This window comes from Amphiura filiformis, chromosome 14 (assembly GCF_039555335.1).
Source record: "Amphiura filiformis chromosome 14, Afil_fr2py, whole genome shotgun sequence".
NCBI lineage: Eukaryota > Metazoa > Echinodermata > Ophiuroidea > Amphilepidida > Amphiuridae > Amphiura > Amphiura filiformis.
Window position 1 is genome coordinate 51,954,286 of NC_092641.1, and position 26,292 is coordinate 51,980,577.

Genomic DNA, 26,292 nt, shown 5'->3' on the forward strand with positions numbered 1-26,292 from the left:
GGTGGCGAAAGTCAGCACAGCATTATCACAAAGCTGCTGCCAGGCATTTGTTTTGCTTGTGCGCATTTGTCTTTAAGAAATTTGCTAAATATTTTTTTCCCATTAGTTTCATGTCAAAGAAGATCAATTCGGCAACATAAAGATGGGATAAAATTATAAATTTTATAGGCCCTATATAAATTTTATAGGCCATAAATAATTTAACACTAAATTATATAGCTATTAATAAAGTACTAATAAGGTAACATAATTCTAATAATAATAATAATAATAATATAATAATATGATAATAATAATAATAATGATAATAATAATAATTATATAAAAATAATAAATAGGCCTAAAATAAAATAAAATAGAAATGAAATAAAATAGGCCTAAGTAACATAAAATAACAAATCAAAAACATAATGAATACCAATCTTCAGTCGAAGCACATTTAATATATTGTAATAATATAGGCCTATTAAATTCAATCGAACCGGAGAGTCCATCAACATCCCGGGTAAACATACTATTTGCTTTTGTACACGCTGGACTCAGTACCGGTACTGCAAACACAGACAATCAACACTAAACAGTCAACCAATACTATACACATACAACACCCCACTGTACCGCCGGGAGTTGAAGCGATCGATCATCAATCAACAGCAGCACATTACCCGCGGACGCGGTTTAAAAAGGGGGCGAAAGTGCACGGGTGCGAAATTGAAAGGGGGCGAAAGTGCACGGGTCCGAAATTGAAAGGGTGCGAACCGTCCTGTTTCCACACAAAAATGTTTTGTCACCAGAAATAGTGAATCAGACAGAATGTTGTGAAATAAAATCTCGACAATTTAGCAGTACACTTGACTATTTGGGAAATTTGATAAAATGGCAGTGATTCTTCCATTAGACAAGCAGCATATACCATTACCAACATCACAAGACACTGGTGGACACGGGAAAAGACTGACGAAACCTGCTTTGGTAAGCTTAAAATTATAACAAACATGATGCTGACTGACTGATCAATATTATTTTTTCCATATTTCCTTTTACAAATTAAGCATACTGCCAGCCGTCCAGCTCATATTATTTTCCACAAGATCCTATGCACAGGCTTGACGTCACGTGCATATACGCGATGGTTAGAGGCATAAAAGGAACCCTCCTGGCCTGAATAATTATAGGTATGCCAGGCAGGGTTGCCAAAACTTTTCCAAGTCGCGGGTATTAGCCGTGAAATCAGGGGCTATTTTAACGTGCCTCACTGTCACGTACGTGAGGAGATAAAATATTCGTGCAGTGACAATTAACCATCCGTGTAGATATGCTTTAATAGTAGACAATGGTAGAGCCTTTCTTACGGTCACATTCAGGTAAAAATGTTTTTTTTTTGAAACACACTCTACTTCATCAACACTTTTATCTCATTGCACGAACGTGACGGTGAGACACGTTAAAAGAGCCCCTGCGTGAAATGTCGCCCAAATAGCCAAAAAAAATTGCCCAAAATTTTAAAGTCGATTTAGGGGGGTTCTACACCCCCGTTTTATTTTGAAATTTTGAAAAATGCTGTTCAAAATAAATTCTAAAAAAACAACAAAAACTGAAAAAACTGTTAAAAAAATAAATAAAAAAGGCAGAAGAAAAATTTAAAGTTGATTTAAAGGGGTTCTACACCCCCTTTATTTTGGAATTTTTGGGAAAAGCTGAAATAAATTATAAAAAGCTAACAAAAAATGAAAAAAGTTAAAAAAATAAATTAAAAGACGGCTCAGGTGGGTTCTACACCCCTTTCTATTTTTTTTAATGCTGAAATAAATTATAAAAAAACTTACAAAAAATGATTTTTTGTTATAGGCCTAGGCCTACTGTAAGGAAAATTTATTTGTGAATTTTTGTGGAAATATTGAAATAAATTATAAACTCACAAAATTGAAAAAAAAATGTTTAAACTGCAAATTGAAATAATGAAAAACTAAGAAACATTTTCAAAAATTTAAGAAAAAAATAAACTGCAAGGAAAATAAAATGTTGACTTTTGAGAATCTTTTAATTTTTGGGAAATGCTGAAACAAATTATAAACAAACAAACAAAAATTATTTAAAAAAATGCTAGGAAAAGGAAAACAAACACATTTATTTTATAGACATGCCATTCATTGCAATTTAGGGCCGGGATAGGCCTACAAAAAATATCCCTTCAGCTGAGTGATAACAACACAAATTCAAAATGGCTGGTACTTTTGATCATCATGCCGTTTCAAAAGAAAATGTGTGTTTACACATTTTTATTTTAAAAGAACCGCCAACGAAAAAACCCAAAAAACTTATGTTGAAGTAGAAACTTGGCACCCTGCTGACACTAAGAAGCTACTTAAGTCGCCTTAAACTGGTCACTTGTGAGTCTTTAGATGGGAATATTCTAAGGATAATCCGCCAGCTCAAGTGGTCTTTAGCAACAACATGTGATGCGATTAACCAGCCCCCTCCTTGCTCGAGAAACACTAGCCACGAATTTGCTCACGGATGCCCTCGCATTGCGTGTTAGAGAATATGCTTGAACAACCCCCTCCCTGTGCGTCCCATTGTCATGGGAAGCACACTGACCACAGAGTGTTTTGTAACTTTTGCTTATTGAATTAGTTGTTTGGTGCTTTTGTTGAATGACCATTGAAAGAATTGGCAATCATGATCAAAAAATAAGTTTTGAAGTCGGCTTTGTCACAAATCGCCCAACATTTAATACATTTCATGGGTGAGATTTTCAAAGTAGCCCAAGTGTTGCGTAAATCGCTGGAGCACTTTCTTTGTCGCGGGACGGAAGTTGAAAATCACCCAATTGGGTGCCCAAATCGCGGGTTTGGCAACCCTGATGCCAGGCAAACCTTAGTTAACACATTTGCTAGTCAGCTAAATTCGCCTAGACCGGGGACCAAACACAAATTCACAATATATATTTACATAGAAATTTCAATTTTTCAGTGAGAGCAAAATGTAAAAAAATATGGGGTCATTGATGGGTGAGAGCATAATTTTTGGCATTCGGTGAGAGCAAAATGTAAAAAATATGGGGTCATTAGGTGAGAACATGACCTTTTTTAAATGGAATCTTTGGGTGAGAGCCAAACAGCACCAAAGAAAACTCGAGCATCGAATTACTCTAAATGGCTTGAAATTAATTTCTTTGCTTTTTCAAAATAAGTAACAAAATCAGTGATAAATGAAAATTAATATTGCTGTTCAAATTGAACTTGTAGGCCCCTAATGGGCTTTGGGGGACAGATGAAATGGAAAAATAGGGGTTCTTCGGTGACAGAGCATGTGTTAGTAAAAATATGGGGTCTTGGGGTGACAGCGACGCTAAAAGGGGGTCTTAACAGCCCCACATACGCGTCACTTCCAAAGTGGGAGTGACCCCCCAGGTCAGCGAGTCCAGAGCTAGATACGAATTACGATGATTTACGCATTTGTATTTGTTTGTGTGTGAAACGTAGTGAAAACAGCCCACCATTCAAATTCTCATCCTTTCAAAACTCCAAATACAATAGGAAATGATTGTTGAAGAGTTTAAATTTAAAGTAAGGCTGGCATTTTCGGGCGGGGTAGCGGGTACCCGCCCGAGATTACATTACCCGGGTAGGAAATACCCTACCCGTGTACCCGAAATTCAAAAAATAAAATACACAATTGTTTTTTTTTTAAATTGTTTTTTTTTTTTAAGTTTTTTTATTTTTTAAGTTTTTTATTTTTTCGGTTTTAGTAGTGTCCCTGGACCTAGACCTAAATGCTAGGATCATTCATGGTTGACCTAAAAAAAAAAAAAAGATATTTTGTATTTTAATATGAAAATTGATCATTTTGTATTCATGTCATAGTCTATTAATGATTTCAAAATGCATTGAATTTGAATTTTTTTTTTTTTGCAATTTTTTTTTTCTGCAATTTGGTACCCGTTACCCACCGAAAAATGCGCTGGTACCCGAGTACAAATTACCCGAAAAATGCCAGGCCTAATTTAAAGACGAATTTATCCAGTTACATGTATGTAAAATTTATCCAAAAAAACAAAACATTTCAGCATGTTTCTTAACGTTGTGTAGTCATTGAAGTTCAGGAGATCACACCGTACTAACTTGTTCGCCTGGACGTCAATTTTTTATCTGCTTGAAACTCACATAATCTCATTTTGGATTTATTCATGAGACTTAACATCATTTTGTGGGAAATTTTGTGAACTTTAATTTGCACCCATACCAAACAATACAGGTTTTGTTTCCAGGAAAATCAGTAATTTTTCAGTTTTTGAGGTCTATTTTGTAGGCAAGATTTTCATGGTTTTTGACGTAAAAACATTTGTTGAAATGGAGCAGAAGGAGGTCATTTAAACAAATATTACAACCATATAATATACTGAGAAATTTTAGAGTATTCTGATGTTTGTGGAAATTGTGGTCATGATTCTTATTTCGTCTCAAAACATTACTTACATTCCAGGACCCCTATTGGTTAGAGGATGTCAACTTTTTAAGTTATCAGCCGCCGCCAGTAAATGGAGATGTAGCCTCTCTGGAGGAGTGGAATGAAAGACTCAGCTTTCTGGAAGAAGATTTGCATTGGTTACTGAAGCAACCTCATCATTTGTTTTGGAGTCAGGTAAATTGAACTTGTTTGTGCATCCTGAAATATGTGAAATGTTTTATAACATCATATACATGTAAGATTAGAATCATACAGTGGATGAAATGATATGCTTGAGGCCATCTGAAAAAGTTGTTTAAAATCAGGGTTGTTGATTTTTTTGATTTAAAAACCCAAAAATCAGATTTTTTTTATTTCAATCAGATTTTTTTGATTTAAATCGATTAAAAATTTTTTTATTTCAAGAACTGCTATACCCCATGATAGGGTCAAAATAGTACCAGTGGGAATGCTAGTCATATGCACAATCCTACCAGGTATTTACAAAAAATCAAAACATGTTTTACATGTGAAAATTTCAAAGAAAATTTTTAGTAAAATCATGGGGAACAAACCTGTTGAATCACCTTGAAGATGATTTTTTAGCAATAGATAAAGTGTCATCATAGAGGTATTATAATTGTATCTAACATTTTTTAGAAGCATTAAGAATGAAGTAAAACAGTCAATTTAAGGGCGTACTACACCCATATATTGGTTTGAATAATATAAAAAAAATATTTTTTCATTTATAGCTAGGCGATATATGCACGGATCATGTGAAATTAAAAAAATTATGAAAAAATATCGTTTTTCCCCTATTTGTCTTAAAAGTTGATTGGTTGATAAGGACGCTTATTCATCCCTTTTAAGGGATTTTTATTTAGCGAGAGTACGTAGTCAATCTTCATAGGGATGGGCGATACCAGCTTTTGGTACCCATTGTCGAACTAGAGCAGTCAGGGGGTTTGGGTCGAATTTGTAGAAAAAAAAACAAAATGAAAAAAAAAAAATGGTCATGGAGCGCGCTTATGCTGACGCAGGGGTTGTCTGAGGGAGGGTGTTCCCCCCTCAGAAATAAAAAAAAAAACGTGTGCAAAATGAAGATCTAATTGAAGCGATTTGGTGGACAATTTTGGCACATGCCAAGGCCTATATACTAGTGTAAAATTTTAGTTTACGGCCGAAAATTTGTGAGAGCCCTTCGTGGACAAGTTTCAATTCCCTATTATCGTAGAGCCTATAAATTGTTTTAAACATAAATCGCTAAAGCAGAAGCGAAAATGGCCACTTGTATATCGATTACGAGGGGAGGGTAAAATGAAGACTAAATTGAAGTGATTTGGTGGACCATTTTGGTACTAGTGTGTAAAATTTTAGTTTGAAAAAGCCGCAAATTTGTAAAATGATGGTCCATGAAATCTTCCTTGGACAAGTTTCCCTGTAAGCCTATACCGCAAATTGGGCTTAAATTTGCAAATGTTGGAAGAAGAGCGAAAATGATCATATGTTTATCCACTACGCATGGGGGGGAGTCTGAGGGGATGTTCCCCCTGAGAAGTTTGAAAAATTTGCAAAATGAAGGTCGAATTGAAGCCATTCGGTGCATTGTTTTTACACTACTATTTGAATCAATTGCTTTAAACAGAAAAAGGGCCCAAATCAATTTGCAAAACTTGAGATTGGCAATTACTAAAGCATGCATAAATCGATGAAGTCGTTATGGAGTCCGTCTTAATTTTTGACTTTGGTGGCAAAATGTGAGGGGCCCTGCATATCGGCGGACCCGCAGTAATTTTCACGTGCTTTTAGGACGAGGACCCGCCTTCAAGCAATGCCTAGTCGCGGGCCTCTATAGGACCTACTTCCAATCGTCCTGACTGTGCGGTTATTTACACATGGGCCTACTCAATTACGTGCAATTTAGTTTCTCTCCTCCTTTCCTCCATTTTCTTCTCTTTTCTCCTTTCTTCCCTTCTCTTCTCTTTATTTATTTATTTGGGGGGGGGGGGGGGCGTCCGCCCCCTGTATCCGCGCCTTAATTGGGTCCATGTGTAGGCCTATGTTGGGGATTTGGGGGAGGGGGGTACTGAGGCCTACCACATTTAATAACGAACTTACTTACTCTTTGTGGGATTTCGAATCGCAACACAGGTAATAATAAAACCAGTAGCAAACTTCACTTTACCAACAAGATACAACAACTTTACAACTTTCTTTTTAATTAATAAAACAAAGCTTATTTTTGACTCAGAGTTTAAATTTAAGATGCTAGCCGAAGTCAATAACTTTGCACATTCTTGGGGTTCCTTTGTTTCCACTCATGTTAAAAGAAGACATAAAACCTGATGATCAGCTGACTCTTTCTGTTGACAATTTAAGTTTAAAACATTATTAACACAATTTTTGTGTTGAAATTAATTGTAAACATTAAACAAAACCAATACATTGGCTATAGTTTCAAATCTTTCATAACATATAACCGTGGTGTTTGTAAAATATTTTGTAAAAGATTTGCAATTAGGCCTACTTTGATTGGATTCGAACATTGCAACTTTACAATGCTCAAGAACACGAAAACTTGGTGTGTGAAACATTGTTAAAAATTGTATGAAATGAGGATTCCTAGCGTAAACTAGTTTCTATACACTTTTAAATGTGAATGATAGGAGGTCTGTAGGCTAAAGGGGGCCCCGAAAATTTTTTGTGATGAATTTTTTTTGCTTCAGCCCCCTCCCCAGCAAGTGTTTGTGAACGGTCGACGGTCCCTATAGGCCTACCACACACAATTTATTCGCTACCTGAAGTCACTAATAGAGAATGAAAGATTTTTTATTTAATATTTGTTTTCAATTTTCGAATAATTATTTTTGTTTTCAATAGGCCTACGTTCCATAAAAATAAAAGTATTGTATCGAAATTGACCGATACCAAAATGGTATCGAATCGCCCACCGCTAGAAAAACCAAATTATGGCGTCTGTACAAAAATGTATGCGGAAGTCTTTCGGCAAGCGAATACAGTGAGTTTCATGGATTTATACTGGATTTATAATGGATTTTCTTAAAGTGGAATGATTTCAGCATGCGGTACAGGTAAGTGACTGAAACTGTTAATACACGTGAACTAGTAGGGTGTCCCATTTAGCTGTTATCATTGTGAACATACCGATTCACATTACAAATGCATTATAAATCATGTTTTGTAAGCTTCCGTATTTCCTCAGAAAACTGAGCAAAAATTCACCTAATACTGAAAACCAAGGCATTTACTGTTCTTTAATTTCAACCTTATCAAACCTGAAACAAATATGCTGCCTTGCGAACACAAATTTTGCATATCATTGTCAACTAAAAGGGGGAAATAAGTTTAATTTCATTGATAACATGAAATTGATGCATATTAATGTTTTCAAAGCTGTGCATAATTAATTAATTTCCCCCAAAAAATAATTTTTATACTTTTAGCGTCTGTCACAAATGCTTAACAAGTGTGAGTGATTGGATTAACGGTATCAATTCTGAAATTCTAAAGAAACTCGATTTTGTGAATCGAGGTCTATGTACCTCTTCCGAGCTTCTACCTTTAAAAGCATGTAAGCTACATTGATACCGATGCCACCAATAGAACGAGAAGATTTGCCCCTTCATTTTGCATACCACTTTGACCAATTTATTTTTCTCATTTCTCCACAAAATGCAGAAAACCCGCAAAAAAATCCAATGGGTGTAGTACCCCCTTAAGCAAGAAATAAACTTATATTACATTTATCAAAAATGGTAAAAAATGGAAAAAGTTGATTTAAATCAGCGTGATTTAAATCAAACAACCCTGTTTAAAATCACAGAAAATATACCAAGGCAGATAGCAAAAAATGAGCAACTATCGGATCAATGTGATGAGGAGTTGTACAGTAATAGGTGGGCGAGATGGCCGAATGGTTAAGGCGTTGCACTGCCGGCCGGGAGATACGATCGACGAGGGTTCGAGCCTTGGGCTTGCCTTAGGTGAAAATTCTCTTCCCTCCCAAAAAGTTCCTATATGGTCAGGAATCCTTCAATTCAGTTCAGAAATTTAATTTCAGAATTTAATTGAAGAATTTTTTCTCGCCCCCATACACTGCTTATCACGTGCAGATATAGGTAGTGTATGTGCTTCGTCCGTGATTCGGAAGTCACGTAAAGCCGTTGGTCCCGTGTACAGGAAGAGTCAAACCCTGTGTACGTTAAGTGTCAGAGCTATTCGAAAAGAGAAGGGGGGCCATCCCCGGTTCTGGTATCTGCAATCAATCCTAGGTTCTACGTAAAGCCCGTGCGTTGATACTCAACCATTTGAGGTAAGCACGTATATGGAAGGAAGGAAGTTTGTATAAAGACTACTGAGCTAAAGACATAACATAATTGTATAAAATTTTTCTATACCTTTTTCAGGTGGTATTTGATGAAACCCTTCAACAAAGCTTGGATTCATACCTCCATAAGGCACCCAGGTATGTACATTAGGCTGTGGAAAAGTAAATTGGAGGACTTTGGCACTGGGATCAAAGTTTTGTTAAAAAGTTGCCAATCTGAAAAAAAAACCCAAAAGTTAACATCTGTCACATCCTTCCTATTCACGCTTGATTAAATTTGCTGATAATTAGGTGACGAAAAAAGTCCTGAGCAGACTCGTAGAACCTACATGTATTAGCTGTTCTGGGTCGGTCGGTCAGGCTTTTTTTCCCCTCTCTCCAGAGATGCCAACCCTCCCTATTTAATAGGGAGGCTCCCTATTTTGTGAACATTTGGCAAACTCCCTCTTTCTGGCAAGTTTTTTGCAAATAACCTTAATAATCACCAAAATCTGTAAATATTTTAAAATATTTTGAAATACAAAAAAAATAAAAAATTCCCCAATTTCGTAAAATTTGGGTCGTAGAACAGGTTTTTTCATTGTCCAATACTATAATTTATAATGGTGATTCTATCAGTGTAAATACTCCAAACATCTACAAGTTTTTACATTTGCATGCATATCAAACTGCAATTTTTGCAGAGAAATAGAGGCCGTCAGCCTTTCGCCATCTTGTGGGTACAAATGATCTGTATGTTCATGCGTCGGAAACTACGCGCAGGGCGCAGCTTGCCACGCAGCTGTTATCGCGCATCAACGCGGTGATTTTGCTGCTCACGCATGGAGATCGAACGACCATCACAGCGTGTACCCACAAGATGGCGGCATACGGCGTCACGCTGACGGCCTCTATTGATGTCTTTATTGTTTATGGATCAATTTTTGGTCCTCATTTGCTTGGAAATAATGTGATTTTCATTTTGACAATGTGTCCCACACAGTGATGGACTACACATGTACAAATATGATGCATGTATGTAAAATATAGGCCCATATGATATATTATTTGTTATGTGTTTATATCTTTATCACAGACCTTATGACCCAGATGTTGAGTTACCAGATCACCTATCTGAGAAGCATAGATGTATTCATAGACTCATCTTTATGGTGTTTCTGCGAATGGCCACATACAAAGAATCAAAAGTAAGAAATTAAGGGGCCATTCTGACGGTTAGAATAGTAATTATTCAAATAGTTGGAGGCTGTTGGGGGCTGTGCAATAATTACAAACCCTGGCGGGAGGGTAAATTGGGGGTGACAAGCCAAAAGGGAGGGACAAGCTATTCTTGGCAGGTCAAAAGGGAATGGGGGATTTATGGCACACATTTATGGCACACCTTTCAAAATTAAATGCTCTAAAAAGGCTCAAGTAGGAAAACAGTACAGAACATTATGCAAAATTTCCTGCTCGCTACATGTACGCTCGCATTAAATATCTAGCAATTTGGGTTAAAAAAGGAATATGTAAAGGGTGGACCAAAGATTTTTTATTAGGCTGAGATGGGGTTAAGTAATTTTTGGCAGGCTGTCGAGGGGAGTAGCAAATTTTGGCACACCGTTCAAAAATTTTGACTTGTTGTTCAGATGGATTGGCAAACTCCATCCTGTTAAAAATAGACAGTTAGCAGTTACAAATTGAAAAACAACATACTTACAGTGGGGTAATTTTTCGCACCTCAATGGTTTTAGAATAACATAATTTTATTTGATAGCACAATGACCACATAACAATAAGAATTATTTGTGAAGACATCATGATTATGTGTTAATCCAATGGCGACGTCAAAAATGGCGATATCGCATCCGCCACCACCTGCTTTTAAGCATTGCTCTGGCTGTGGCATGTTGCATAACCTTTGAACCTTTACCCCATTGTTACGGTGTAATTATTGGCTATCTTGATTATCTTTTGGTGTTTTTCAATAATGCTCGTACCTTCTATTCTAACAAATCTCTTGTCTTTTGGATTTTTCTGGCATCTATGTTTAAAGTTGCCTCCTCCAACTTCTCTTTGACTTCCTTGTTATGCTGAAATTGTCCATGTTTCCAATCAAAGGTAGAACAACACCAGCGCTGGGCCCTGGTACTTGTATCCTCTTCCATTGATGAATATATATTGAAATGATTAAAAAACCAAGGGGTAAATTTGGAAAGTGAAATGAATCGTGTGACATGCTGATATAAAATGTGAAAGGAAATAATAACATTACCTACTTATTCACCATTTATTTCAGGAGCACTCTATTACACCGCATGTCTTTGGAGAAATCCTGTACGACAATTTCTTATTTGACATCGTCAAGATCATGGAGCTCTGTGTTCTTTATGGCGGAGGGAACGACAAACTATTAAGCAAAATGGTTGAGAATATCTTCACTCAGCAACCCAAGTATAACGAGGATCTACGGGAGACTGTTCCTACCATCTTGGAGGTAAATTTAGGGTAATATCGTCATTGGGTGATGCGATCAAGCAAAATGAGTCTGATGTCGATAAAAATCAAAATCAGTTTTCAATTTCCTTAAATGAGCCATTCTCAGAGCTTTATTTTGCTGAAAATCACATCATAATTAGACTTACAGTTCCAGAGATATGGTTATTTTAGTGTTGCTCAGAACAATAGAATACAAAAGAAGTTGAATACTATTATTGGCTATAGCTCAGAATCAATATTCCCGACATCCGACTCATTTTGCTTGATCACATCACCTATGTGTTTGAGACCCCAGAACATGTTTAAAACAAAACTGCCAACTAGTTACATAGGAGGTTTTGCTTTAAGCATGTTCAGGGGCCAATGACACATAGGAGGTTTTTCCTGTCCAACGACAATGTTGTTGTCTTCATCACATACTGTTGTATCGCAAAAGGCTGCCTTGTGTGATTTTTTATTATTGTAATCTAATTGTGAGGAGGGGGATGTGCTATAAAATAGAATCTAAGACCGAATTAAAGACTAGTTTGCGTCTGACGTCAAGGCAAAGGCGCGGCGTGATTGGTTGCTGACCTGCGCAGTATGGCATTTTCGGTCTGGTTGACAGGTTAGGATGTCATAAGTAATTAGTCTTTTTAATTCGGTCTCTCAATCTCATGTCTAGTCCTAAAAGAAAGAAGCATGTTGAAATTTTACAATGACAATATGAAAGAAGAGGATAATAAAAATCACACCAGGCAGCCTTTTAACTCTTTATTTATTTCATCTGTTCAGGTTCTGGATAGAATAGAAGAAAAATGTGGCAAAACCCAGGAAGGAGCAGACTCACTGAAGAAGCTGGGTAGTAATCTGGATGGGTAAGGCGAAGTACCGTGTGTAAAGCCCATATGCTAGCAAACAAAGCATGCAATTAAAAATGTGCTAGTGATGATCAAGTGCCTGGATAAATAGTCCATGTGGCATCCTGGAGACAGTAGCGCCTGTGCGTGATGTACGCACAATCAAAGGCAGTGCATGTACATGTAGGACATATTCACTTTGCGCCACGTCGCAAGTTATGGATGCACCGCCTTTGAATATTATCATGTTTTGCCTATAAATGAAACATATAGCTCAATCCTAATTCTTTATTTAGTTGAACTATCTGGCAATAAAAGTCAAATTTTAATATAAGGTTAAAAAAATTGTTTGCTTGTCTATAGATCACTTTCAGAAGTTGAGTCGGTGGGTCGGGAAAAGTTTTTTTCTTATATCTTTTTTTTAAGTACCAAAAGTATAATGTGAAATACTTGTTTGTATATAAAACACTCACCGACCACAGAATTTCCAGCAAAGACAAATTCAAAGTAAACCATACTTTATTTGACATATTATGTACATGCCTGGCATACCACATCTCTAAGTTCAACAGTTATTTACTTGTGTAGACGCTGAGGATGATAATACGAAATATCAGAACCCTCAGCTAGGTGCGACTTGACAGGGAGAAATATGCAGGAAATGGTAGACTCAGTACACCGGTCGATCTTACCGCTTCCGATGTTGATTAAGATACTTCTTGCATCGATCCGAGATGCGGAAAAACCAATAGTCATTTTGTCCCACATAAATGAATAAATAACAAAAACCCCGATCCCCGAGTGGACTCACCCATTTGGTGACGTCACACACGATAATCACCCTTATCCTCCTTGGTTTCTAGATGAGATAGACGTGTGGATTTTTCTTTACCAACGCTAAGTATCACTACGAACCAAACGACGAAATATTAAGTTTGTTTGTTACACTGAGGTAAAAACCAACCAGTATAGTCGCTAGGGAGATAGTTTTGACGACATTTTTTGGCAAGAAAAGTGACAAAAACGATCCAAAAACTTAGCTTGTATGTGTGTTTCCGCTCATATACGGGACACGTTTTCAAAATGGCCGCCCTTAGGACGCCATTTTATTTTTTTGTTCTCACGTAAAACAACTATAACAGACTAGTAAGTTACAATAGATGTTTGTACAGTACTGTGTATACATGTATGGTGAGTGATTATCGCTATGTTTATGGTGTGCTCTATCGTTATATCTTTCAGCATGCTGCGTCTGATGACGCCGAGTTACTGCTAAGAGTTCGTGGGTTTCGAAGGACCAGCCTGACAAATCTTCCCCAAAAGGTTTTCAGTTTTTCATCCCTTTGTATATATATTTTATATCATACCACTACATCAGCGTCAGCCACTGTGCGTGTGGGTCTGTTTATTGGGCTTGAGCTTGTGTTCGGGGGTAGTGCTGTACGCCTCCCGATTACTACAATGTCTAGGCCTTGTCAATCATGCCCTTCCTTGTACCAGAGTGGGACCCGCATCCACTCTGCTACTCCCACAGGGATTGCTCTAAATCAAATAAGTGTGCTTCCTTTTGCATAGGCTTATCGGACATCCACTTCGAGGATTTAGAAAGTAGCGCTGCTTAGGTCTTCGACACAGACAGAAGACGAAGACTAAGAAACAGAAGCCTACAGGTAAGATTGATATGGTAGGTACTAGCGAGGCAGGCAAGGGCCACGCTAAGGTAACCTCTGGGGCTCCGGTCCCGGGCAAGCAGGCGGACCCTCCGGGGACCTGCTAGCGAGCCCGAAGGCCTAGCAGCCAGCGAAAGCACTGACTTTACGACTAAGCTAGTAGCAGGCAGCAGGGCGGTACTTGCCCTAACAGGCGAGTACCAGTCTACCAGTGAGATCTCTAGCGAGCTTCTTGCAGGTGGACACCCGTCTATTGCTGGCGAACGAGCGGTCTAGCACCCGCGAAGTAGCCGGCGACGGACAGTATGCCAAGGGTACCCGGGCTTGCCTGGGTTGAATCTAGCATACAGCGTGCAGCGGACTTGCCTCGGCCGGTTCAGCACGCAGCGTGCCAGTGGAACCCCGGCTTGCCCGGTTGATCCACGACACGCAGCACGCCTTTCGCCCCGCAAGGGTCGAATGAAAACGTGCATGGGTTTAGCAGAGACAATACCGGGCTAACGCTTCAGGTGTAGTCTTAGCAGAACCAACTGGGGTTGTCACACGGCAGCGTTCCATGGTGGGACCGCCGAAAGTGATTCCCTGGGCCTTGGAATGGCTGCCGGCTGTCCTCCGGGACTGGCTAGCGGCTATACCGGGTTGGGCTCGCAGTCTCTCACGGGACAGCGACCCAAGTGCAAACAGTGGCAGCTACCGAGGGCGAGCTACGGCTTGACTTCAGTGGTAGCCACTATGCAGCGCCCATAGCTGCCGTGAGTGGTCCGCCACACACAGCGACCTTGGGCAAGGCTCAAGAGGCTAGGGTAGGTAGTTTGAACAGCCTGGCTGATCAACAACCCACTTATGTCCTCGAGAGCCAGCAGAGCGTGGGTGATCCATTACAGTCAATGGGTCAATTACCCTCTTATGATCGATCACTATCTATTCAGCGGAGCATGGCTCCATTGATTGATACTGCCTATTCAGGTTGCGAGGTGACTGATCGAGGGTATACACGCCAGCTACCCGTGATACTAGGCAAGCTCCTTTTAGCCAAGGGACAGCCAGTATAGCGGGTACCCATACACACGGCTTGATCCTCTAGCGGGGAACGCTGTGAGGCATGGGTACAGTGGTACGCAGCCGGAGCCCTACCGGGCACCTACGCTACAACCACGCAGGTACCGCAGGACTCGTCCTGGTTACCACAGTCTCTGTGGCAACAGGGGGGAGGCGGTACTGGTACTGGCGTTCCATGGGGTGTCCCTGGTGGCGGATCCTTTCAGGGTCGGCTACCAACAGGGTATGCCCCGTGGTATCCGCCGCAGGGTGAGTTTTTCCACGGTGTTCCACCGTGGCAAGTGCCGCCTAGCGTTGGGCAAGCAGTACCACCAGTTGTTACCCAACCCGGCGGCGAGTGGCTAACCCTGATACAGCTCAGGGTAGGCCGCACACTGCTATGGCTAGGGCGACAGCAGCGAGAGCGTCACGGATCCCGGGTGCTATAGCTAGCATCTCGGGTCTAGCGGAGTACTCCCTCTTCTGCTGGTGTTCAGTTGGCTAGCCACACGGTGGCGACACCTCCTGTCCACCTTCAGATGCCCGTCGTCAGACCTCTTCCTCATCAGAGAGTGAGTCAGAGTCTGAAGGCGAGGGAAAGGAGTCGGAAGATGAAACCAGTAGCGACTCACAGTCTGTTGAGACTGTGCAGCTAGCTTCAGGTATCCTTCCCCGCTTCCCCGTGAGGAACTCGCTAGCAATGGTCTGCCTGCGGACACCGCTGAGGTGATGAGCCGTGTGGCCCAAGGTTTGGGCCTGGCTTTCTCTCAGGAGGAGTCCGTTCAGGAGGACCAGGGCATCTTTTCAGTAGGATGCCCAGCGAGCGCGTCCACACAAGGGTCGCCCGCACTTGCATTCCCCGGCGGACCTCAAGGGTAGGTTTCAGTAGGGCTGTCAGGCTCGCTGGAGCTTCGACGCCGCGTGCTTGCACGCTTCCACTGCGTGTTTCGCAGGAGGACTACTGAAACCTACCTCAGGGTCCCTGACATGGATCCAGAGCGTTGCCAGCGCCTGCCGCTAGCGGCCAAGGCGCACGGGTCGTTCTCCCCCAGTGGGAGGAGGAGCTAAAGCTCATCGATAAGCGAGCACGCCGCTTATCAGAGTCTCTAGCGCCGCTACCACGCTTGCCGAGCACCTCGGTAGGAAGGTAGCGAACGACCACGGGCAACGTCGAACTCTTCCGCGAGGTTAATCTGTTAGCGGTGCTAACAGCTAACCTCAACGAGAGTTCTATGGGCCTAGCCCATAGGATGTCATCTCGCCGCCGGAGAATGCCTGTCTGTCCCTCCAGTCAACTTACGGCTCCGACTTTGCTGATGCAATGAAGAAGTCAGACTCGGTGGGACAGGGGCTACTTTTTGACAGGCCTTTGCGCTACGGTTGAGGACCGGGCAAAGAAGGCCACCAATGAGAGCACTCTGAAGAAGTCGGAGGCTGCCCTGACCAAGGGAAGGGCAGTAAGGCGAAGAAGAAGCACAGGAAGAAGAAGTCTTCTACGCGTTCTTCAGCGCTTGTTTCGGCAATGGCAGGGCGCCCACCGAGATCTACACCCGAGCCCGAGGCTACTCCAGCACCTCCCAAAAAGACTGGGAAGCGCAAGAGTAGTGCTGGACCAGTATGGCAAGCCCCCAAGAAGAGCCGTTCTTCTAAGGGTGGCAAACCAGATCGGTCCTGAGGGCACGGCGGTCGACAGTCCATGCCGGCAGGTTTGGACTTCCACAGGGGTTCCCCTGTGGGCGGCCGCTGTGCATTACGCCCAGAGATGGCATGCCATCTCACCGGGCGCCTGGGTATTGTCAGTGGTCAGTGGGGGTTACAGGCTGGAATTTACCAGCCACCCTCGTGGCGCCTGCACGATTCAGAGGTCCACGGTAGTGCCGCCAGACGGCCCCCAGCGTCGGGCACTACTGTCAGCGGTCACTCAGCTTCTCACGAAGCAAGCGAGTGTCCCGGTCTAGCCCCCGTTCCCCAAGCGGTTTTGGAGCACATTTTTTCTGGCTCCAAAGAAGACCGGCGACTGAGGTTCATTCTGAACCTCAAGCCGCTGAACGAGTTCATCAGGCCCAGAGGTTCAGAATGGAGACTCTCGCTTCGGTGCTAGCCTGCCCCATCAAGGGTATGTGGGCGGCATCGCTAGATCTCTCGGACGCATATCTGCATGTTCCGATCGCACCTCAAGATCAGAGGTTTCTACGCTTCAAGGTACAGGGTCAAACTTACCAGTTTCGATGCCTGCCATTCGGCTTGTCCACCTCCCCAGAGTGTTTACACTCCTGGTCAGGGCGGTGGCAGCGCACCTGAAGCGCAGGGGAGTCAACATGTGTTGCTACCTGGACGATTGGTTCATTTACGGACGCACCCCACTGGAGACACAGTGTCTCGTGGAGTTAGTAGTCCGTGCGGTGCGGGACCTGGGATTTCTGATCAACGCCAAGAAATCCAATTTGGTCCCGACGCAGACACCACTATTCTTAGGGGCCCAGATCAACCTCAAGGAGGGGACCGCGGCGCCCTCACCCGAGAGGGTGACGAACATGGCGAGGTGTGCCCGACTCTTGGCCGAGTCAGAGGGAGCACCCGCTGTGGCATGGATGAAGGTTTTGGGCCTTATGGCCAGTATGGTAGACCTCGCACTGCACTGCCGCTTTCACATGAGGCCTATACAACTACACCTTCTAGCCTTTTACAGGCCCAGTCGTCACCCAATATCCCTCGCGGTTCCGATGTCGGAGATCGCGCGAGAGGAACTCTGGTGGTGGACCCATCAGCCCAATTTGACTCAAGGTGTCAGGTTCCTGCACCAGCGGTAAAATCCACGTGGTGACGACCGGCCAGCGTCAAAACTGGGCTGGGGGCCACATCCACGGGACTCAGTCTCGGCCCTATGGTCGGCCACGGAGACGGAGTTCCATATCAACCTTCTCGAACTTTGGGCAGTGGAGAGAACTCTCCAGCATTTCGAGAAGGTGATCGTGGATCTCATATCGTTGTCCAACGGACAACACAACCGTGGTAGCCTACCTCAACAGACAAGGGGGGGCACAAGGTCACCACGGTTGTGCCTGCACGCACTACGCCTGATAGGGTGGTGCAAGGCCAGGCAGATTACGTTGAGAGCGATGCACATAGCGGGAGGCACCAACATCCTCGCGGACGATCTGTCACGAGGAAAGGTGTCGGGACCTACAGAATGGCCCCTTGCGCCGCAGCTCGCCCAGACGATCTTCGAGGTGATGTACCACCCTCGATAGATTTGTTCGCATCTCATCGCAATCATCAGCTGCCGGTGTACTGCTCGAGGGTCGCAGACCCACAGGCATTCGCCGTGGGCGCTCTGTCCGTGAGACTGGGGAGGAATGACTGCTTACGCTTTCCCCGATCTCGCTACTCGCAAGGGTGGTGACCAAGATCGGGAGGAGGATTGCAACGCTATTCTGATAGCACCGTTCTGGCGAAACACCTGTGGTTTCGACCGATGGTGGATCTACTAGCGGCACAGCCGCGAGTACTCCCCGAAAGTTACCAAATCTACTCCGGATGCCCGGAGGAGAGGTACCAAGTCTACCACTAGAGCACCTGCAGTTAGCTGCATGGCCCTTATCAGGAACGTGCGGCGGAGGGAGGCTTTTCATCAGAAGCTGCTTCTCTCATCGCCGGGGTAGACGAGTCTACCCTCCGTGCGTATAGTCAGCGTTTGGCTCCCTACTACGCATGGTGCGATGAGAGAATACATCTCCCACTAGAGCCTCTGTGCCTCTAGTGGCAGATTTTCTGACAGAAAAGTTCAGGTCAGGACTTCAGCAGGCAACGATAGCCAACTATAAGTCAGCCATTCTCTCGATTCATCGAGGATTCAAGACGGGTCGACTATCAATTCAGATGGGTCCCTAAGTCTTCTTCTCGACGGTATGTTCAACGGCGCCCGCCGAAAGGAAGGTGGTCCCTCCATGGGACCTCAACACAGTCTTGGAGTATATTAAGGGTCCCCTTTTGAGCCCCTGTCAAAAGCGACCCTTAAATACGCACTCTTAAGGCGGCCTTTCTTCTGGCGTTGGCTTCGGGACGGCGCTGCTCAGAGTTGCACGCAGTCTCGAAGTCAGCCTCCGTATTACTAACAACGGGCGACGCTGTTTCTTCGCCTCGATTTCCTTGCAAAAATGAGCGAAGTACATTCCGACACTCGCCCCTCTTCCTCCCCAGTATTGGGCAGGGTTCGTCAATAGCCGAGACAGGTTGTGGTGCCCGGTGAGGGCGCTTACAGCACTACCTTGGCCGAACACAAACCTTAAGAGGGGCTCATGACCGCTTATTTATCACTCACGCCAGAACCGCACGGTCCAGCCGCTAAACAGACTCTGGCACGGTGGCTGGTCCAGGTGTTGGTGGGACTCGGGCGGCAAAAGACGCTTCGCCCCAAGGCCCACTCAACCAGATCTATCTCATCTTCGTGGGCCTACCATAGGGGGGTCCCCATAGAAGAGATTTGTCAGGCTGTGTCTTGGAAGAACCCGTCGTCCTTTTCCACGGTTTACTACAAAAACGTAAACCAACGACCAGGCGATAAGTTCTCCAGGGCTATTCTGCGGAGATAATATGGTGGTTGGGTATCAGGTGTTTTGCGGGACAATCAGAATTCCAACATGGTAAGAACCAGTGTTTCTATTCTTAACCACTGAACTTTCAGTTCAGGGGTTTTTGTCTGTTCACGTAGTCTTTCTGTTTCCGGCCGTGAGGGGAAATAGTTTGACCTCGCGATTACCATGCTACCCACTCTCCCGATCCTTATCAGATGCTGGCCAATCTTGTACCTCCATCCGTCGGTTACTTGCTAGATCGATCTTTCAGATGTTGATGCAAGAAGTATCTTAATCAACATCGAAGCGGTAAGATCGACCGGTGTACTGAGTCTAGTCCCAAACAAAAATGTTTGGTAGACTCATAACCGGTGCGATCTTACCTTTCCGATGTTGATTATCCCGACCCGGCCGCCCCTACAAGTTTGGCGAGTAGGGGCTGCCCAAGTCGGATAAGGGTGATTATCGTGTGTGCGTCACCAAATGGGTGAGTCCACTTTCGGGGATCGGGGGTTTTGTTATTTATTCATTTATGTGGGACAAAATGACTATTGGTTTTTCCGCATCTCGGGATCGATGCAAGAAGTATCTTAATCAACATCGGAAAGGTAAGATCGCACCGGTTATGAGTCTACCAAACATTTTTGTTTGGGACTATTTTACATCATTTCTTTTATATCTTCAGTTTTTCAGACAAAAAGTTCATGACATTTTGTAAAAATTGTAAAAACACACCCTGCCAAGACGGTCGATTGGATGAGGACAAGCAAGCAACTTTTTTTGGGGGCCTATGGGTTAAAAAAACTAAGTTGAGAAACGAGACAAAAGTACTAACTGTGAATTTTGTCCTTGTGCAGACATGTAGAAACCATGACCGCTAAGGAGCTTCAGGATGTCATCTTTTATATCATGGACACAGCACAGAGTCTGAATGCATTCCTGGAGATATACCCACCAGCAGCCAAGGCATTCCATCAAAAACACTTTGTTACCAGGTTGGTACTTTTGTTTGTTATTGGTTTGTTTGTTTACATCTGAACACAGCACAGAGTCTGAATGTATTCCTTGAAATGTATCTACCTCCAACTGAAGGATACCATTATAAGCAATTTGTTGCCAGATTTGTGTGTTTGTTTGTGTGTTTGTTTGTGTGTTAGTTATCATCTTTGACACAATTCTAGAGTCAGTGTATTCCTGGAGATATATCTACTGTAGCATTCTATCAGAAAGCAGCATTCTACCAGAAAACATTTGGGGTTTCCTGTTGGGAGGCTAGGAAATGGATTGGGCTATATCCACTTGAAATCCATACACTACCTAATGGAAAATATAACCTTTAATAATCTCCTGCACATGTACAGGAGATTTCAAATGTAGTCAGTCGGTCACCCATTCAGTTAACCCCATTTGAAATTCACTCTCCTTGTGTAAAAGATTAAAGGTGGTGTATTCCATAGGGGGTGTATGGATTTCAATCGGAATAGCCCATTGCTGTTTGAGACAAAGATTTTGGAAGATTAACATTAACTAATTTGAAGAAAACTTACTAGTTTTTCTTGTTGACAGTTTCATCAGTGAGCCACTGACTTTATCAAAGCTTGGTGTTTGAAGACTGCTAGCAAGACTAACATCGCTACCAGAAGTGACTTAACTTCCCACCAGTCATCAGCTGTTGGATCATCACAACAACAAGAAGCTTTGATGAAGTCAGTGGCTCACTGATGAAACTGTCAGCAAGAAAAACTAGTAAATTAGTTTTGACAATTATGAAAAACTCTGTTAACTCCTTGAATCATGATGAACATTAAGTGAAAGTTCTCTATTACATTTTCTTTTCAGAGTTGCCAGTTTTTATGAAGTCTTGATGCCAGAACTAGAAATGGCAGTAAAAAAACTGAATTGGGAAAGTCAAAGGTAAGTGCCATGTAACTGTAATGAACTGTAGAAGACAACATACATAATTTGCATCTTGTGTCTCATAGATCAAACCTAATCTTTGATATTTAATTAGTGTGTGTTCCACAAGTGGATGATATTGTCAACTATGCATGACTCAAAAAAATTCAAACAGTTACACTATGTAATGACGTTACTAAGCAGTCGGCTGCTAAGGCCCAAAAAAAATTTGTTTGCTTACCCTCCAGTGTGATTTTTGGAGTGGGTCGGTCAGTCAGAATTTTTTTTTAATGACTCACTACTGTAATAGGCCTGTGGGCAATGAACATTGGTCATGTGGAAAGATACATCAATACTTCACTTTAATACACAATTAAGATACACCATAGAAATGAACAACTGCATACTTAAAGGCATAAGACGCCAAGTTTATTGGGAACATTGATGCAGGAACGGACAGTTAAAAATGAGTTTACAGTAATGGTTTTCTTCTTATGAAAAATGTTGTTGGCCAAATTTAGCTTTGAAATAAAATTTAGACACAGAAAAAGTAATAAAAAAACAATTTTGGCCAATTTTGGGTTGGTCAGTGGAGGGCAAGCAAACAAATTTTTTAAAGATAAATTTTGGTTTGGATGATGTCATTATAATTATACTATTCTGTCTCTTTTACAGTTTGCGCAATACAGTGAAGAAGCACCTACATCTTGCTAAGCTTGGCCTGGCTCAGACCTGCATCACTATCATATCTACATGCTGTATTAAACCAATACTAGAAAGCAGGTAAAATTAAATAGAAATTGGCATGTCGTCGTTGGGCAGGAAAAACCTCCTATTTGTGTGTGACCCCTGTTTAAAACAAAATGGTTACATAGAAGGTTTTGCTTTATACATGTTAAGGGACCAATGACACATGTTTTTTCTGCCCAATGACGATGTGTGAGTTAAAGATAGATGTGTAGATGATAAAAGAATTGAATTGTGATGCAATTATACTCCTTTATACATACATGTATATTATTGGGCTGTTCCATTTAAAATCCACACTACCCCTGTGGAAGATTTTGGAAATATCTGGGAGTATGAATTTCAAATGGAATGAGCACATTAAGCAGCTCCATTTGAATTTCATACACCCTCTGAGAAAGATTCGACCTGAATTCAACCTGAAGGAGGGTGAGTTTCTAATGGAGCTGCTAATGTGTTCATTCCATTTGAAATTCATACTCCCCAAGTGTAAGATGTTTATAAAATCTTCCACAGGGGTAGTGTGGATTTTAAATGGAATAGCCCATTACGACGACCTAATTGGGATTGTAAACACCAGTTATTTATTATGTTCATCGTTTCAGTTCCACGGATGATTCCAGACACCTGGATCACATAGATGACTACTTGGAGCTAATCGCATCCCTGTTATCAGAGAAACATTTCCTGACAGTCTTTGCAATGCAGTGTAATATTGAAGACGATATCGATCTGATCATCCAGAGTACGGACCAAATGTATCCTTTCATTTATATTGATAGGTGAAATTAATAATAATTGTTGTAGAAATTGATGAAAATGAAATGAGATTGGGGCTCACAGGACATGAATTATACACCCCTTAATACATAGTAGAGAGGCCACATCAGTTTATCTGCTCTAAGTAAGATTTGCGTGCAACATTTTTAGACAAGGGTGCCAGCTGGGTTAGAATTAACCATTAGAGTCTCATTTTTCTGTTAAATCTGGCCGGCATTTCTGAAAAGTGATGTGGGCTGAGATATTTGGGTTGAAAAAGGCAGCTTTTATGATTGTCTTTACGAAAAATGCCTATCATATATCGAAACAGCTATGACTTTGAAAGTAAATAAAGTATGAACTTCATATTTGCTGTGGAAAATACATGTCACATGTATTTTTAATATTCGTTAACAAAAAACATCACTTTTCGGAAATGTCAGCCAGGTTAAACAGGTAGAGGAGACTGTATGATTAATTATAACCTGGCTGGCTCCTTCGACTAAAACTGTTGCATGGGACCCTATATGTAGCCACCAATTGGCCTCTCTACTATCATGTTTTTTATCATTTTCTAATATTCAAAATGTTTGGGTGGCGGTCCTGATGCTAATCAGACTCTGAAAAGAGTCAAGAAACACGCTTTGTGAAATAGCGGGATCGCTAAAATGACCCATAAATGTACCACTTAGATGATTAAAAACAATACTTTTTTCTAAAAACAGGCATTTGTGACCTCAAAACTTGATTCACAGTCATTCTCTGAAAAAGACCATTTGTCACATATGTGTACACTTTGAAAACTTGAGTTGGCCCCTGAGCTATTTTTTATTGTGTAACATTCCTTAATGATGTCTTCAGTGATGAGACAAGAACCCAATTCATTCTAGATGGCATCAGAGCTGTGAGGAAGAGTAAGCGAAAACAAAAGATGGAGAATTCCCAGGGTGCATCATCAGGGAGCATGGTAACAGGGAATGCTGGGAATGTTGTGGATCATGGGGCCATGGTAGCAGCACCAGAAGACTACCAAACTGATGCATTCCTGGACGAATATGTAAGAAAGTTTTACAAAAAAGTTTGAAGAATAAATGAAATATTTTACTATTAGTTTGATACTCCCACTATATTTTGGGCTACTTTCCCAAAAACGTTATCGGAATTTTTTTGTCAAAAATTGGTCTCCTTGGTACTTCCTTGATCTTTGCCCTCCTTCCAATTTACCGTGACTGTTTTCCTTCCTTACTCACTTCATTCATTCATTCATTCCTTTTTTCTTCCTTCCTTTGATTCTTTCTTTCCCTTTCCTTCCTTCCTTCCTTCCTTCCTTCCTTCCTTCCTTCCTCCTCCCTCCTCCCTCCCTCCCTCCCTTCTTTCTTCCCTCCCTCCCTTCCTTCCTTCCTTCCTTCCTTCCTTCATTCCTTCATTCCTTTATTCCTTCCTCCATTTCTTCCTTTTCTTGATAGCCCAACTTAATGATTCAGAGTGTGACATTGTGTGGTTATCTCAGACCTTGTGAAATCTAGTAATTTGTATCCATTTTCTTTTTTCTCCTCATACAGGGTAGTGCTAGTGTGGCAACTAATGCACCATCCGGTATACAAATAGATTCATTTATATCAAGTGTTAAAGACCTATTCCCTGAGTTTGGAGATGGCTTTATTGAGGTATGTACTGTGGCAAGTACTGAATTTCATATTAAGAAAATAATATGTCACTCTTGGTTAAATTGTTATAAAATCAATGAAATTACTTTGTACAAATCAATTTTTTTAATGTTGTGGTTTTGAATATACATTTCCATTTATTAAAATCCACTATACAGAAATTAAAAAACTTTTACTCGGTTATGTGAAAATGTGTGTTTGGGGTTTGAGTTGCAGGGGTATTTCGTGAATTTGCCATCATCTTTTTAGGTTATCCAAAAATAATGTTTTATCAAATTTCAGGTAATTCGAACTTTGAATTTTTGAGTTACACATATTTACATGTATTACAGCACCCCATAAGCTACTGTGTTGAAATGTGTGTCTATCGACAGCTCGAATATACACATTTTTTGGACTATATCTTTGTCAAAGGACCAAATTTGCAGGAAAGATCATCCACCCATGGAGTCCTAGGTTTCTGATGTATAAAAAACTTTTTGGAGTAAGGTAGAGAGATGAGGCTGTGGATCATGATGTTCCCCTTTAATTATTTTTGCTTCTCTTCACCCAGGTGTAAATGGGTACCTTCTGGCTATAATTGAAGACTGAATTAAAAAGACTAGTTTGCATCTGTCGTCAGGCATGGTGTGATTGGTTGCTTACTTGCGCAGTACAGCATTTTTGGGCTGGTAGACAGGTAGATGTACGCAAACTAGTCTTTTTAATTTGGTCTTCAATTATACATGTAGAAGGTAAACAGACTTATTGTGATACCAAACTACTACTGCATGATTTTCATTACAGGCATGTCTAGAGGAGTACAACTTTGATAGCAGTAAAGTTATCAATGACATCCTGGAAGACAAACTCCCACCAGGTCTACAAGAATTGGACAGGAATTTAGAAAGGTAATCGGAAAATATTACTAGTATACAAATATATACTGCCATGATAGGTTCTGGTTAAAACTATGGGCCCGAGGTGAGATCAATTAATACTATTTTCCTGAGGGGCGCAGCCCCCCCCAAAAAATAGTATTAATTGATCTCAACGAAAGACCATAGTTTTAACAGAACTTTCAATAAAGGCAGTATATGTATATTTGTTTTATATACTTCATTAATATGTTCTTTGTTCATTGATTGGTTAAAAGAAAATTATTTGACGTTTTGACTCTCCAGCTTCTATCCTGAGTGAACAGCACAACCAATTTAACATGTTTAAGCACAACCTATATTTTGCCCTTCAAGAAAATCGAATAGGCTAAAATCGGGCTAACCAATTACAGCAGCGAAATCACGCTATAGCAGTTTCGCGTCGTGAACTGTTCCGTCGCATCAAATGCTCGCACGCGGAAGGCATGGTCAAAAGTGCTATTTACGGCTTGGAGGTACTATTTACGGCTCATCCGGGACATTGCAAATACTATTTACGGCTTAGAGATACTATTTACGGATAGGAGTACTGATGGTAGAACTATTTTTGGTCATGTGATCCACTTTTAACCAATCAATGAACAAGAATATATTAATGAAGTATATAATGCTGTTTAACCCTGTGGGCACTATAATTTTTTATTATATGGCCACTGATTGGTTAATTACATGATGTAATCATATCTCAGTAACCAATCCAAATAGAGCTTTTAGATTTTTTTACCAATTTTAAGTTTAATCCCCCTTCAGCCCTACTGACTATTCTTACCACATCTCTGATTGGCTCAATATATCCTGCTTTGTAACCAATCAAAATAGGCCAATAATTTGGTTGGCAGTGGTAATGAGGTTAAAAGTCGCATAGAAATGGTAGGAGGAATTTGATATGTTTGAAAGGATAAAAAAA

The 26,292-nt window shown here is 41.5% G+C and overlaps 1 protein-coding gene across 1 annotated transcript in view; it reads left to right on the forward strand.

Annotated features, from left to right (window-relative positions):
* The first annotated feature begins 781 nt into the window (after nt 1-781).
* Nucleotides 782-26,292, forward strand: part of LOC140169482 (activating signal cointegrator 1 complex subunit 2-like) — a 34,882-nt gene continuing 9,371 nt past the window's right edge. Inside the window, exons 1-13 of the mRNA XM_072192744.1 lie at nt 782-972; nt 4,486-4,644; nt 8,880-8,938; nt 9,876-9,987; nt 11,079-11,276; nt 12,053-12,135; nt 20,257-20,394; nt 21,239-21,313; nt 21,971-22,078; nt 22,648-22,800; nt 23,663-23,858; nt 24,364-24,468; nt 25,255-25,358. Coding sequence (XP_072048845.1) covers nt 877-972; nt 4,486-4,644; nt 8,880-8,938; nt 9,876-9,987; nt 11,079-11,276; nt 12,053-12,135; nt 20,257-20,394; nt 21,239-21,313; nt 21,971-22,078; nt 22,648-22,800; nt 23,663-23,858; nt 24,364-24,468; nt 25,255-25,358 — 1,586 coding nt within the window. The 5' untranslated portion in view covers nt 782-876. The remainder of the gene's footprint in view (nt 973-4,485; nt 4,645-8,879; nt 8,939-9,875; nt 9,988-11,078; nt 11,277-12,052; nt 12,136-20,256; nt 20,395-21,238; nt 21,314-21,970; nt 22,079-22,647; nt 22,801-23,662; nt 23,859-24,363; nt 24,469-25,254; nt 25,359-26,292) is intronic.